Below are 15742 nucleotides of genomic sequence, written 5' to 3'. Positions count from 1 at the left end.
AAAATGTGATAAAAGATGAAGATTTAGACATTAAAATATACACAATACAATAAGCTTATAATCTCAATTCCATAACCAACACGAATTCAGGATTTTATTACATAACTAGTTAAATTTGAATAAACAATTAAAAGTAAAATAATAAAACAATTAATTTAGTTTAAAAAATAGTTAAATTTCAATAAACATATAAAAATGGTTAGATAATTGATTTAGTGTGAAAAAAAGACTAACTAAAAAATAAAATTAGAAAAAAATTACATACAAAAAATGGAAAATATTCTTATTAATAGCCGTAGGTAGTTTTTTTTATAGTAGGTAATTAATTAATTTTACAAAAAAATATACAATTTAAATAGTAAAATTATAAGATAATTTATAGTAATAAGACAACAAAGAGGTGTGGATAAATATAACTAAAGACATACAGTTATAAATATATAATTATAGATATAACTATAAATAAAATAATTTTTAGTTATTGAAATAAAAAATATTATAAGTAATATTGTGTCAATATTTTTTTTATTACAAGTAATCTAGTAAATTTTTAAAATAGTTACTAATTTTAAAAATACTGAGTAAAAGAGTAAAAATGGGAAAAAAATATACGTGTATATATAACTATATAACTATAGACATACACATAATATTTATAAACAACATTATGATTTCTGTTTTTAATCAATCAAAATAAAACATAAAACTTTGTATTTTACCCGTTTTGTATGCAGTATGGATCCAAATTAACAAAAAAATATGATGAATGGGCCATTGTAGACCGACCCGAACCGACAATTATGGTAATTGTGAAGTACTTGTAGTAATTTGAGTATGGAAGTTAACCGAATGCGGGTGCAGGCTGCAGAGAAGAGACACGCAGGCACAAGTTCTTTGTTGCTTTGTGCAGTGAAAATTAGGATTAAACAAAAATAGAAAAAGGAAAAGGAGAAACAGTAGAACGTAGCAGCAGTGTTTCCTCTCTTCTTTTTGATAGTAGGGTTGCGTTGCACTGCATTGCTCGCACGCACGCACACACGCACACAGACACCATCCACCACCTCCTTTATCTCCTTCCGCTGCCGTTAACCTCCAACAATGGGTGTTTCTCTTCCTCCCAGAGAGGCTAACCTCTTCAAGCTTATTGTTGTAAGCTTCCGTTCTCGTTTTAATTTTATGCTTTCGTCTCCTTCTTCGATCCAACTCAGTCATTTTCTTCTGCTTCCACGATTGCTACTTCTCCATCTGGAAAACCCTAGATTCTCTTGTTATCCTTAGCACTCTTTCACGCCTTTGTTTGCTGACACTACGCTAGAGGCTTTGTTCAAATTTAAATGATGATAACCAGAGCATTCAGGTTTTGTTGTAGTTCTGCGATACTTTGATGTGCCAGGTTCACTGCTGTGTTGTTTTTCAGCTCTTCTGAGATTTATTTAGAGCGGGATTGAAACTTCCCCAACTCTGTAGTTTTGAGTTTACTGTATTCTCTGTATTTTTATTTCCTTTTCCCCTTGGGGCTATGGGAAGCTGGAAGGAATCTGATTTGCTCTCACCCGGTTTATGCATGGGGCTGTCTTTATCAATGCATGCACTGATAGCCTGGCGTAATCATCAGTGGAATAATTGGTGATAGATTATTGACGTAGAAGGGGAAGAGTGGATTCGTTGACTTGGAAACGTTGGGAGTTCTTGTTCCTAGCAGTGAAAGGAACTTTCTGTAGATAAATATCTGTTGTATGACCTAACTCTCAGACTATACCGTGGAATTACTTATGTTAGTTGTGTTTTTTGGTGTTTGGTTTTCTCAATGTGAAAAACAAACGTGTGCTTACTACTTTGTGTGATTCGATTTTTATCATCTTGATTATTGGGAATTCTAAAAGCAATGGAAGTGCTGTTGGTCCTGTGGGAGAGTTGGGGGTGGGGGTTTACCTGTTTCTGTGGGGCCTGACTTAATTTTCCTTGTTTGTATTCTTGCAGAAATCCTATGAAACCAAACAATACAAAAAGGGCCTTAAAGCAGCCGATGCCATTTTGAAAAAATTCCCAGACCATGGAGGTAGAATTTTTTTGTACCTGTTTTTCTGTGCCTTTCCTTTCTGGTCAGGGGATATTTACTTTCTTCTTATTCCTTTAAATGAACACGAAAATTGATGTTATTTCCTAACCCAATTTGTTCTCCCTCCATCTCTTAATGATTTTTTTTTTTATTATTATTTATGTGTCTGTTCCCTCCTTCTGGTTGATAGAAACTTTATCAATGAAGGGGTTGACTTTGAATTGCATGGATCGTAAGTCCGAGGCATATGAATTGGTTCGCCAAGGATTGAAGGTTGGTTGACTTTGGTTTTGTACCATTTATCTATCTTCCCTTGAAAGTTTGTAATGTGATTCAAGGTTACTGTTTTTTTTCTGGTGCAGAATGACCTTAAAAGTCATGTTTGCTGGCATGTTTATGGTCTCCTTTATCGGTCGCACAGAGAATACAGGGAGGCAATAAAGTGCTATCGCAATGCATTGAAAATAGATCCTGACAATATTGAAATATTGCGGGACTTGTCACTTTTACAGGTAGCATTTTCTCATCATAGATGCGAAGCTTCATATTGATATTATCGATGTGAAGTAAAGTTTATCATGAAATTTGCCCATAACGTACCATGATTGCCAGCAATGGCACTTTTATGATACTCTAATTTCCAATATAAGTTCATTTATGACTCTTGATGAAGGTCACAGGTAGATATGTATGTTAGTCACATCACTGAAGAGTCTGAGGATGCAGTTGGAGATAAAAATAAGAGAAAACTGATTTTCAGTGAATTTCTTGACTGGACAATTCACACTTAGTTAAATGGTTTATATAAACAGATTTATTTTAATTAATATTAATATTAATGCTGAATACAATTCAGAAGAAGGGTAAATAAACTATCTCAATTTTCCTGATGAACGTAAGCTGCACAATGAACTAAAGCTAATTGGAAAATGGATGTTAAACAATTCTTTATAATTCAAACAGACACAAATACTTTTCAATGATATTTTACTGTGTATCACTTTTCATGTCACGCACTCGCAGTCAGTGAACTCTTCTATAATGCATTAAGTGTTTTGACTAAGTGTGAACGTACTTTTACTTCTCACTGGTAGGCTCAAATGCGAGATTTAACTGGCTTTGTTGAGACACGACAACAACTTCTGACACTCAAGTCAAATCATCGCATGAACTGGATTGGCTTTGCTGTTGCACATCATTTGAACTCTAGGTATGATTTTGTGTGTATAAAATTAAATGCTTTATCCAATGGTAGCTGCTTGAGCTGACTTTTTACTAAATTGTATATGACCTAAAGATTATTTTCTTAAATGTTGTTTTTGCGATTTCTTGTATGAATATTTAAAAGCTATAAGTAAAGAAAAAACAGGTGTCATTGCTGTAAATATCTCGATAAACATGAAATGAAAATAGGATATGTTTTACCAAGCTAAACAAGCCCTTAGTTTGTCAACTCTTTATATTTTTAATATAGACACTTTTAAGATAAAATTGGTTGCTATGTGATTCCAGGATCTATATAAATGTGATAGTTGAAAGAAAAAATAACTAGTGTTTGTGGACAGTGAATTTGAATTCTGATTAGAGAGGAATGAGTATACAGGCTCTTATTATACATGGTAAGCTTGAGGTTCAAGCTATATAACTGTGATAACTAACTGACGGCTTGCTGCATAACACCTGAGAGCTTACTCAGCTAGTTTGTAGATGGTTACATGAATATAGCTGAGACTACTGGCTACCTACATACATACATACCACATTCTAAGGATCCTATGCAATTATTTGTAAAGGTCACGAATTTGGCAATCTCCATGTTCTTGATGCACATAATATTTCTTAATGTCCCAAAAATGCTTTAAAAATTATAATTAAAACACAGAAAAAAATCATGAACGTTATAAAAATAATTATAAAAATACTGAAAAATGTAATTAAAATGAAGTGCTTCATAAAACCAGGTAATTTCTTTTTTCCCATTTTTGGGGGACAGGTGGAAGGTTGGGTGGGTGTTGTGTTCTTGTGGGTCTAGGATGTGATTAGACTTGGTAATGTTGTGGATGAAGATTTTGGCACAAATGTTGTTTGTATTACACCAAAATCACAATTCTCCCGGGAAGCTTTGGATCATGCTAACACCAAGGCTGAAGTATTGATGGTTACTTTCAAATGACAATTTAATTTTGGTATTTTCTTGTACTGAGCTTTTTCATATGAAACAGTGCATCAAAGGCTATTGAAATTCTTGAAGCGTATGAAGGGACTTTGGAAGATGATTATCCTCCAGAAAATGAACGGTGTGAACATGGAGAAATGCTTTTGTATAAGGTCTTTCCTCTGGCTGTTGCTGCAGCTATTTTTTATGTTTGATGTTTATTGCTTAATGCTCCTTCGCATATTTCTTGTTTGGTGTAACTTTCACTTAATTATCTAGTGTCATAACATGATAGGATTTTGAATAGGCTTCTACTGTATGAGTTTTTGTTTGATGTTACTTTTACTTTTACGCAGTATTGTTGTTATAGACTACATAGAGAACTTTCTCAAAATCTGATATACATTATTTGGATATCTTGATCTAGGTAAATTGTATTTTGTGAATGTGAATATTTCTGTTCTGAACACTTGTGTATGCTTATGAATATGGAGTCTTTCATATTGTTTATATGCCACTATTATTATTTCCTTGACATCGTGATTTTCTGTATCAAATATATTCATCCAGATCTCCTTGTTGGAAGAATGTGGATTATTCCAGAAAGCTCTTGAGGAGTTGCAAAAGAAAGAGTTAAAAATTGTATGTTTTTTATTTATTGATTTAGGTAATTTGATAATTCAACTTGGTGTGAATGAGAAACATGTTGTCTTACCAGTTTCATATTATGTCTATAGGTTGATAAGCTTGCCTATAAAGAGCAGGAGGTCTCACTTCTAGTCAAGCTTGGTCGCTTAGAAGAAGGGGAGAAATTGTACCGCACATTACTTAGCATGAACCCTGACAATTATAGGTGATCTTTCTGGCCACGTGCATTTTAAGTTTGAATGTCTGAATTGCAATATCTGTTTGGGTGTTCATTTAGGTTTTTTCCTCCATGTTTCCCTTTTGCTTTAGCCACAACAGAAAAGGATATTTAGATGATTAAATCCTTTCTTCACTCATCTCTTTATGGATGGATAAGGTCCACTTTGTATCTTATTTTCTGTGGTAATTTTTGTTTTTCAACTTATTTTCTTAAAAACGTTTTTTCTTCAAACAAATTAATATTGTGGTTTCTTTATTCCGTTAAGCATCTATCAATTCCTTTTTCTTCTCCATTCTTCCTCTGTTGAAATTTAACATTTATTTTATTAAATTCTTTATTTTATCGCTGTTCAATTTTTTTTCTAATTGAAGTCTTTATTCCTTTTTTTTTATCTTATTTGTGTTTCTAATTCTGCTGTTAACTCTATTTGTAAATTCTTTTGATTAATTCCAATTTATTGTTTATTCAAATCTGTTATTTTGAACTCTTGAACTTGATGAAAATGAGATTGCTAGTAGTTTGACATTAATGAAAATGAGGTTGTTAGTAGTTTTGTTTTGAGCAAGGAATTTAGTTTATGGTTCTTAACATATTTTGTTTGTTTTATTATTATTTTTTTATTTATATTGTTTTTCTATGGAGTGTGTGTGTGTGTGTGTGTGTCTGTTGTTAGCTATCTTCTTTCATTGGCTGCCATGCCATCCTCCATATGTATGTAGTGATATTTTGCTCTCAGTTATTATCATCTAGAGTTGATTATTGAAGTGTAAGGTAGAACATGAGTAATAGAAGATTGAAAGTAGAAAACTAAAACAACTCATATATATATATATATATATATATATATATATATATATATATAAATCTAACGAGATGTTAATTTTGAAAAGTTTTTGAAAACTACTCTTATCAAACATGTTTTTATTTTTAAAAATAGAAAACAGTTTCTAAGACAAGAAATAACTAGACCGTTTTTGTTTGACATGGTTTTTAGATTCCTAAATGCCTCCAAAATGCTTTGGGACATAAACTCTTTAATTCATTTAGTGGTGCACGATGGTTGTGTAATAACTCTCCTTTCTTTGTATTCCGTTTGCTTTCTGTCCTGTATACGATCTCACTGACCTGTAGAAACTAAACAATTATTTGTGCTTCATATTGATGCTTAGATATTATGAAGGCCTCCAAAAATGTGTTGGATTATATTCAGAAAATGGCCATTTTTCTCCTGATGAAATAGATCAGTTAGATGCCTTGTACAAAACTCTTGAGCAGCAATATAAGTGGTCTTCTGCTGTTAAGGTAAGGCAGCCAATTCATGTAGTTAGGTATCACATTTACTTTAATACCTGTCTTTTACCGTCAAAACCTGCATTTACTAATTATGTTGTGTAAAAGGAGAACTTCCCTGGTGGTATATTAGTTTACTAACTGTTCTACTTGAGAATGAAAATATGAGAAAAATACTTAAGAGATTGATTTATCCCTCAATCCATGTATGTGTGTATGAGTTCTTACATCAGAAATACAAAGAAAAGCTACACCTAGGTGAGAGATGGATATCATTGAAAAGCAACTTTTTGATAGATGAACGAGTAAGTTAACCTCTTTTAACAGTCTCACTCAAGCTGGAGGATAAATTAAATTCAAGGGTCCTCAAGAATTTAGTCAAAATATTTGCAAATCACTGGATCGTAAAATCTTGTGCAAATTTCCTTGGACACCAACTTCTCTAGAACAAAATGACAATCAATTTTTTTGTGTGTGGTTCTCTCATGAAAATAAAATAGTAATACTAATGTAAATATCCGTTTGGTTATCACAGTACATTTTCATGTGCTGAATTTCACAAAATTCCAGCGAGTTACCCACCAGATATCCACACAAAAAATACTCAGAAGATATCCATGAATATCTGTGGATATATTTTGTTTTCATTTTAGATAAAATTATCTGAAAGTAATTTTTTTAAAATATAAACTTACATAAAAAAAAATAATTTTAAAGTATAATTCAAATAAATTGCATAATTTTAGTGCAAATAAATTGATTTTTCTAAAAACCAAATTTAATTAAGTTGGACCATAAAGTATAAATTTTAAAACAACTTCAATTTCATAGGTCACAATAAATAAAAAAATGCTCATATAAAATTAAGTTATAAATATTTCTCCAATGGATAATATTTCTCTCACTAATAATTTTGTTTTGATCACTTGATTTCTTTTTTAAAGTATCCAAATAAAATTCATTAACAATTACTAGCGGACAGCAAGTATCTGCGAGGTGGATACTATGATACTCAATACTCGTCCCTTCAACATGAACATGATTAAAATATCCATATCCATTAAGTATCAATTAACGATATTCAGTTAGTATCTGACAAGATTTTACCTACGAATCTTTTTATCATCACTATGTGCATGTGAATGCGCTTGTCAGTTATTCATCAGATATACAAAGGCTTGTCTGAAAAAAGGCTTCATTATCATGCACCCTTTCCCAACTAATTGGTGGTATAGTCTTCTAGATACTTGGACCTGATTCTGTTATGTTTGGGCTTGACATGAGTAATTGGATTACCCTTCTCACAGCTGACCTCCAAACTCACTGAGTGCATCTTCCACTGATCTGTAATACATAATGAATTTGTGGTGGCATAATGTTAGTATTTTTCTCTTACAACGTCAGTAATACAATTTGACCACTATTTTTTAGAATGAAGCTCACCCAACACTGCTGTCTGTTTATTTATTTTTCAGAGAATACCACTGGATTTCTTACAAGGTGACAAGTTTCGAGAAGCAGCAGATAGTTATATTAGGCCTCTCCTAACTAAGGTATACAGGGATCTATTTTGGTGTGATATATTCTGCCTACTTTACTACTTTCAAAATTAAATTGGGATTACATTTTGTGTTGCTTATAGGGAGTTCCATCTCTTTTCTCCGATCTTTCTTCGTTATACAATCAACCTAGGAAGGTCAGTTTTATTACTAACATTCATCTTCTTAAATAATATAGTTTGTTGTTGTAAAACATAATGGTATGAAATTCTGATTGAGTTCTGTTTTATCACTTTTGTCCAGGCAGACGTTTTGGACCAGATCATTCTTGAGTTAGAGAGTTCACTTAAGTCCACTGGTCAATACCCTGGACGGTAAGAATTGTGATATGATTGTTAACATATATGTTGTAGAGTTGTGATAACGATGTTGACAAAGTAAAAGTGTAAGGCTGCCTATGTTAATGTATATCGTCTTAGGAGTTTGGAGAGAGAAAAGAGAAAAATTGTTGGTAACAGTTGGAGGAATTAGTTAGTTAAATAATTTATGATTCTGATATTAATAGTTTGTTTGATGGATTGATATTATTTACTCGAGCAATTCAGAAAATTTCCAAGTTGTGGAGTATTCTTTTTCCCAAAAAATGCCAACACAAATTAGGCACGTTGAGCTAATAAAATTTAAAATCGCTATACATGTTATTAAGAATGTTCATTTTAGTACCTCAAATTTGAAAAACTATAGTTTTAATCCCTTAACACTAAGGGACTAAAATAATTTTTGTCCCTAACATTTTAAGAAGTTCATTTTAGTACCTCAAATTTGAAAAACTATAGTTTTAATCCCTTAATACCAAGGGACTAAAATAATTTCCTAAAATTGCTTTTAGTCCCTGAAATTTGAGGGTCAAGGTCAGATTTCTTCAAAATTCAGGGCCTAAAAATATAAATTAAACTTTTATATAATTATAACACGGAATGTACATCTTGGGGGGGAGGGGGGAAGGATATGTCAAATTAGATAAAAGAAAAATTGCACAAAGAGCTGAAAGAAGTCATAAGAACGATACTATCCAATTATGGGAAAATGTCTTATAGTTTACATTGAAGTTTTTATACTTTGGAACTTTTGTCTAGTGTAACAATCAATCTTCATCCTGTATCAGGATGGAAAAAGAGCCACCTTCAACTCTGATGTGGACATTGTTCTTCTTGGCTCAGGTTTGTGCTTATTTTTCTGTATGTTCTGAAACATTTGTTTCTAGGTTGCTCCATTATTATTATATTTTTACTTAATGAGTTTTTACTGTGCAGCATTATGACAGACTGGGCCAATATGAAATTGCTCTTTCTAAAATTGATGAGGCTATTTGTCACACGCCTACTGTCATCGATCTGTATTCGGTCAAGGTTTGCTTATATTCATGCACCAAATTGTTTTTAATCCCCTATTATGTAAATTTGTTCCGCATGCCGATGTATATAACAAATGTTTCTGGAGAACCAATTAACAGCATTGTATATCATAACAAAATTGTTTTATGTATAAATTTTATACTCCGAACAAAATATAACTAGTTGTATTATACATCCATGCTTGCAATATCTTAGAGAACATGAACAGAGAGAGAAGAGAGATCGAACAATGAACTGAACTATTTTTATTGATCTCTCAGAACAGTTTAAAATGTGATGTACAGACTATTTATAGAGACTAGTTTGCTGTTGAAAGTAACAAACTAACATCTGTACAATAATACAATAGTGAGAAACCCACATCTATACAAAATAACAGGTCAACTATAGTATACTAACACTATATTAAAAGAGTTGAAATGCCAGTTATTATTTATTTCTTCAATAAATATTAATTGGGAAAAAAAAAAGATACGATATTCATTCAATATCTGGCCTAATAGATCAATTTCCAAGTATTGATGAACATGAAAATGAAAAACATGTTCAAATTTATTTTTTTTTCTATAAGAAAATGATAATGTGTAAACATGCAAATATTCAAATTTAGAGAGCAGAGTTTGGTGAAGAATTTTTTCACAAAACTGCTTTATTATCTCGGGAAACTTTTCATTATAGAGCAAATTGAGGCAAGTTAAATGGTTAAATCACAAATAATGTTTTTAAGATCAAATGTTGGTGAAAATGTGTAATGTATAAAAGAACAGAAACGCTCAACCAGCAATGAGTAAGCTTTGTATTTATATTATTGGAAAAGAGAACTCTTACAATAAGAGAAGCTACTGCATAGCAGTAATACGGGAACAGAAAAGGATAAAGGGGAGGAACCCTCAGAGCAGAAAACAGAAGGAAACCAAGAGGAAGAAGATTTGTCGAAATTCCTCCATCACTCTATTACCGAACAGTTATATATTGCAAAAGTATTTTTTAGACGCAACTTGGTTATCTTGGAACACCCACTATCTCTCTTCTCTAAATTTCTGCCCTCTCTGTCCAAGGTTATCGGTATTTCTATCTGGCCACTATAAATTCCCTCTTCTATCCCTATTAACATTCTCTTCGTAACAAAATGAGGGGATTTAGTTGGGATCAGTGTGGTAATTTGCATTAACAGTCAATAGCAAGCAGAAAAACTTGTTGAATTGAATGATTGATGGGTGTTTTCATATATCAGAGTCGGATACTGAAGCATGCTGGTGATTTGGTTGCTGCTGCTGCATTTGCAGACGAAGCTAGATGTATGGATCTCGCTGATCGATATGTAAATAGTGAATGCGTTAAGCGCATGCTGCAGGCTGATCAGGTTTTCTATCTTTATATTTGATTTCATTCACACTCACTGTTGTAATATGTCTAGTTTTCTCTTATGCCTGTTCTGACTTTCTTTGGACCATTACCTTGATGTTCAGGTGGCTTTGGCGGAAAAAACTGCTGTATTGTTCACAAAAGATGGTGATCAGCACAACAACCTACATGATATGCAGTGCATGTGGTCTGTATCTAATAGTGTGTAATATTTGTGTACGTGCCAGCTAGAGTATGGTTTCATTTTGTAACACACTCTAGCATCTATATTTTGAAGGTACGAGCTTGCCTCTGCTGAAAGCTATTTCCGCCAAGGTGATCTTGGACTGGCTCTAAAGAAATTTCTAGCTGTGGAGAAGCATTATGCTGATATTACAGAAGATCAATTTGATTTTCATTCATACTGCTTACGGAAAATGACATTGCGTCCATACGTGGAAATGCTTAAATTTCAAGACCAATTGCATTCGCATGCATACTTTCATAAAGCAGCTGTTGGAGCTATCAGGTGAATATATGCAGTTCTTAACTGCTTTACTGTGTGTTGCTATCCTAGTCAGTGTTATTCAGTTCTCTATATAATTGGGTATATTGTTTCCGTGCCTTGCGTCCTTGAGAGGTAAAAAATTTCTTATAATTTTGTGACTTAAAACAGCATCACTTTGGGACATCCACAGCCTAAATTTATGCATGCAAATGGAATTTCCCTTTGATCTTGTATTTATGTTCTCATACTTTTAATGTTCGGGGTTGCAGATGCTATATCAAATTGCATGATTTTCCTTCAAGGTCAACAGCCGAGGAAGATGATGACATGTCTAAGTTGCTTCCTTCACAGAAAAAGAAAATGAGGCAAAAACAAAGAAAGGCAGAAGCTAGAGCTAAGAAAGTAATCACTGCTTCTTATTCTGTGGTGAAATTCTTAATGAAAAGGTATTCATGTTAATTCTTTTTTTTTTAGGAGGCAGAAATAAAAAATGAAGAATCAAGTGCTGGTGGGGTATCAAAGTCTGGGAAACGGCATGCAAAACCTGTTGATCCTGATCCACGTGGTGAAAAATTGATGCAGGTTAAATTTCAATACATTTAATTTCGTTAATCTTGAATATAATCAAGAACCAACTATTCAGAAGTCTAAGATGTTATGTGAAGCCATGAAGGCTCGTCATCATGATGGACAATCATATCTTTAACAAGACACCTCATAGTTAGGGCTCTTTGGATTGTAACCGCAGATAATGCCCATGCTTACTCTACCTTGTGCAGATCTTTTTTAAATTTGAAAAATGGTAGCAAGAACTGAGCTATTGACAACTTAGTCATACCTTCTCTGGTTCCACATCATGTTCCTGCATTCCTAGAATATATTTGGTGAAATCTTTATTATCTCTAACAAATCCTAGTTGTTCCAAAGATGGATCCTTAAACATCATTTCAATCCATTTCTAGTAGTTTGGCAGGATGTGTAGGCATCTGTGAGAGAATTTTATGGAGGTTTCACAGGTGTAGTGCATGCATGTGCAAGACATTCAATATGTAATTTGGCTACAAATGTTCTTTATGTTTTTTTTTTTTGAGGATTTTTTTTTTCCAATCATTTTTAGTGAAAAAGGTTTATTGGTTAAAATGCCATGTTGAATCCAAAGACAGCTTTCACAGTTTCATTATCTACATGTATTAACAAAATTGATGTAGTTCATCATTTGGTTTATCAAAAACTAATCAGCAGTGATGTATTTCTGTGAAATTTCATTGATAAATTTGATGGAAATTGTTCTGAAAAATTATGCATATTCAGTTATTGTAGTTGTTGATGCTGATATTTTACTGTTCCTTCATTTTTTTTCTCCTGCTTAGGTTGAAGATCCGTTGTTGGAAGCCACAAAATACTTGAAGCTGCTTCAGAAGAATTCACCTGACTCATTGGAGACACACATTCTCTCTTTTGAGTTATATATGAGAAAACAGAAAATTTTACTTGCCTTCCAGGTAAAAATATGTAAATTGAGAGCCAAGATTTTTTATATTTTTGAGCCCGGGGTGGGGTGGGTTACAGCAGCATATTCTAAGCTATTAATTGTCAGGTTTGTAGTTTATTTGGGTTAACAGTTCGGTGTCTTCCTAGACACTTGTTTTATGCTGTGATTTTATGCTGATTAATATGTATGTGTTATTTTTCTTTTCTTAACATTATAAAACTTGCTAGCTTTTGCACTTTCCCTTGTTTGAATATGATGCCAATTAAATATGTTTTGTTCTCAATCTATTGACTTGTAGGCTGTTAAGCAGTTACTGAGGTTGGATACCGAACACCCTGATTCTCATCGTTGTCTGGTATGCTTTATTTATATGACGAACAAAATCAACAAGTCAATTACATGTCATTGGGATTATAGAGTTAGGATTTTAACGTTTATTAACATCAGAACATTGCATAACAGTATTTGATTTTACTTGTGCATTGCATCTTTATAATTTGTTTATATTTAGCATTTTGTACATGCAAATTGGATAACCTTCAAAATTCTGCTCCTTTGAATTTGGTACAAGTCCCACTAAGTTTGCTCCTCCCGTAGTTTTCTCGCTTTTGAGGATATCAGTTCTCTCTATTTTGATTTCTTTTTTCTTCCATTAAGGAAAATGATTCTTTTAGCTATCATTCATTTTTTAAGTCCACGGTTTGCAGATTAAATTCTTCAATAAAGTGGGATCCATGAATGTTCCTGTGACTGACAGTGAGAAACTTGTTTGGAGTGTCTTGGAAGCTGAGCGCCAAACGATTAGGTTCTCTGCTGCAATTATTTACCTTTTTCTCCTTTCATTGTCTTTTGTGGTTGCCTATATTCATTTTTCTTAATTTATGATTTAATTTTTACCTTTGTCTGGTTGTTATTTTGATGTAGTCAGCTGCATGGGAAATCTCTGTTTGAGACAAATAATTCTTTCCTTGAAAAACATGAAGGTGATACTCAGCATTAAGATGAAGATTCATATGGTTCAAATTTGACTTAAAGATCTCTTATTCGTTCTCCCTCTTGTTTACAGATTCTTTGATGCATAGAGCTGCTTTTGGGGAAATGTTGTATGTTTTGGATCCCAACAGAAGGCCTGAGGCTGTCAAGTTGATTGAAGGGTCAACAAATAACCTTGTGCCAAGGTAATCTTCTTACAAACCTCAAGTTTCATTCTATCAAGTTGTGTCATGTCTTCAAACTGGTACACCGCTCATGCATGCGATGCACACCTGTTTTTGGATAAAATTTTTATATTTCGTACTTCAGCATTGCTTGACATGTCTCGGCGTGCTAATCACATTTTGACTGACAGGCTGAAAAAGTTTACTGGAATTCATTGCCTTACCTAGCTCTCTATCAAAAATATTTTGAAATATGATGGGGGAATTAAATAGAAACAAAAGTTTAAAAACAAACATATCTTATCCTATAATTTTTGGGGGTTGCCGTTCACCATGTAAGTGTTTGTGTTTATGGAAGTGTTCTTAGAATTAAATCTCTGTTTTTACCTTTCTAGGCTCGGTTTTGGTTTCTAAATTAAGGGCAATGTTTAATGCAATATTTTGTTACTATAGAAATGGTGTGCTTGGACCGATCGGGGAATGGAAACTTAAAGATTGTATTGCAGTTCATAAGCTTCTTGGAACAGTTCTTGTTGATGAGGATGCTGCATTAAGTAAGTATCATTGTTATTTTCTATTGCTTGATTATATTTTATATAAATGGACTTAAACGGAGTGTATGCCATGAACCTTTTGAGAGATTAAGTATGTATGCGCTGCTGATCTCCAAGACTAATGCGTATTTGGTTTCTTAGTTAACAATTCACTGTTTGCTCTGATGAGGAGAATTATATTATTTTAAGAAGGAAAAATAATAATGAAACCAAAAGTGTTATTTTTTAACTGACATTTATGTTTTTGTTGACATAACATTTAACTAAAATGTCTTCTGTTAACGCTTCGAAAGGAAAATTTAAATTCTTAATTTTCACAATTTCTTCTGAAATTTGAGTTTGTGTATCTGCTTTCTGTATACATCTGTTATTTTGACACCCATTGTAGTGATGCATAATAATGACTTCTCTCACTCCTACACTAATTCTGCCATGACTGCATCGTCCATTTGGAATAGACAGGAAAACCCCCTAAAGGGGAGATACAATATGTTTTATATTCTTTAAATTTGGAAATGGTAAATTTGCTTGCAGGATGGAAAGAGCGTTGTGCTAAATTTTTCCCGTACTCCACCTACTTTGAGGGCAGTCGTAGATCTGCCTTTAATCAGATAGGCAAGAGCACTGAAAATGGGAGTTCTAACCATGTGGAATCCACCCCATCAAATGGGAAACTAGAGGCATTTAAAGATCTCACCATCTGAGGAAATTGAAAACTAGCTAAAAAATGGTTTGCTAGCTACCTAATTTGGAATCAAGCTGCATTTGAAACACCACCTATACTAGGCTGCAGTTCCCCGCAAGAGTCATGCTAAGTTTTATCAAATTCTGGACAACTCACGGACGTATTTTCTTTGCACAACCTCTCTAAACTGATGTGTTCCATTTGCATGTGTATAACTCTACCGCTATTATGTTTTTTTTGGGTTGAATTTCTTATTTGCTCACCCCCTTTGTTGTTAAGAGGGAATGCTCCAAAGGTGTGCATCTTCGTCCAAGGTTTACTGTTTACTTCGCAGGGAGAGCTGCAGAAATTTTAAGTTTCTGGTCCTGCACTCGGCCACCATCATCTACCCGAGAGAATGTTGTACTTGTGCTGTTTGTTGGCTCATTTATCATGTATTAGTTATTTAGTTATTTAACCATTTCAAAATTTTGCTTTAGATTCCATGGGAAAATCCCGATGTTGAATATTGCAGAAGATTGAGAATAGAAGACTTGTAAAAATTATGATTAAAAAAAAAAAAGACCACTGGCACAAAAACTACAATTTTGTAGTTTGAGTAAATTAGTTGTGATATTACATTATACATTCATTACAATTCTAATAATATTTGCAAACTATATTCAGTCTCAATTCTGTTCGCTTGGATTTTAAATTTTAGCGCTTGCTGTTTCCTA

General features: G+C 33.0%; 1 protein-coding gene across 1 annotated transcript; it reads left to right on the top strand.

The window, feature by feature from the left end:
• The first annotated feature begins 854 nt into the window (after positions 1-854).
• LOC106762432 (N-terminal acetyltransferase A complex auxiliary subunit NAA15) lies at positions 855-15697 on the top strand. The gene is made up of 26 exons (XM_014646340.2): positions 855-1149; positions 1981-2059; positions 2250-2332; positions 2422-2571; positions 3154-3269; positions 4282-4387; positions 4785-4856; positions 4952-5067; positions 6252-6384; positions 7848-7925; positions 8015-8068; positions 8175-8245; positions 9037-9091; positions 9185-9280; positions 10521-10649; positions 10756-10838; positions 10929-11159; positions 11408-11540; positions 11613-11720; positions 12509-12640; positions 12929-12985; positions 13338-13435; positions 13555-13613; positions 13697-13808; positions 14241-14341; positions 14876-15697. The coding sequence occupies exons 1-26, from the start codon at positions 1099-1101 to the stop codon at positions 15043-15045; spliced, it is 2673 nt and encodes an 890-aa protein (XP_014501826.1). The 5' UTR covers positions 855-1098; the 3' UTR covers positions 15046-15697.
• Positions 15698-15742: the final 45 nt, after the last annotated feature.

The sequence above is a fragment of the Vigna radiata genome, chromosome 5 (assembly GCF_000741045.1).
Source record: "Vigna radiata var. radiata cultivar VC1973A chromosome 5, Vradiata_ver6, whole genome shotgun sequence".
NCBI lineage: Eukaryota > Viridiplantae > Streptophyta > Magnoliopsida > Fabales > Fabaceae > Vigna > Vigna radiata.
The sequence above is the reverse complement of the archived record's forward strand: the minus strand, read 5'-3'. Positions and strand labels throughout refer to the sequence as shown.

Coding starts and splice junctions, on each gene's coding strand:
- LOC106762432 (XM_014646340.2), top strand. CDS start 1,099: ATGGGTGTTTCTCTTCCTCCCAGAGAGGCTAACCTCTTCAAGCTTATT. Junction 4,388..4,784: donor GAGAAATGCTTTTGTATAAG/GTCTTTCCTCTG, acceptor ATATTCATCCAG/ATCTCCTTGTTGGAAGAATG. Junction 8,246..9,036: donor ACTGGTCAATACCCTGGACG/GTAAGAATTGTG, acceptor ATCCTGTATCAG/GATGGAAAAAGAGCCACCTT.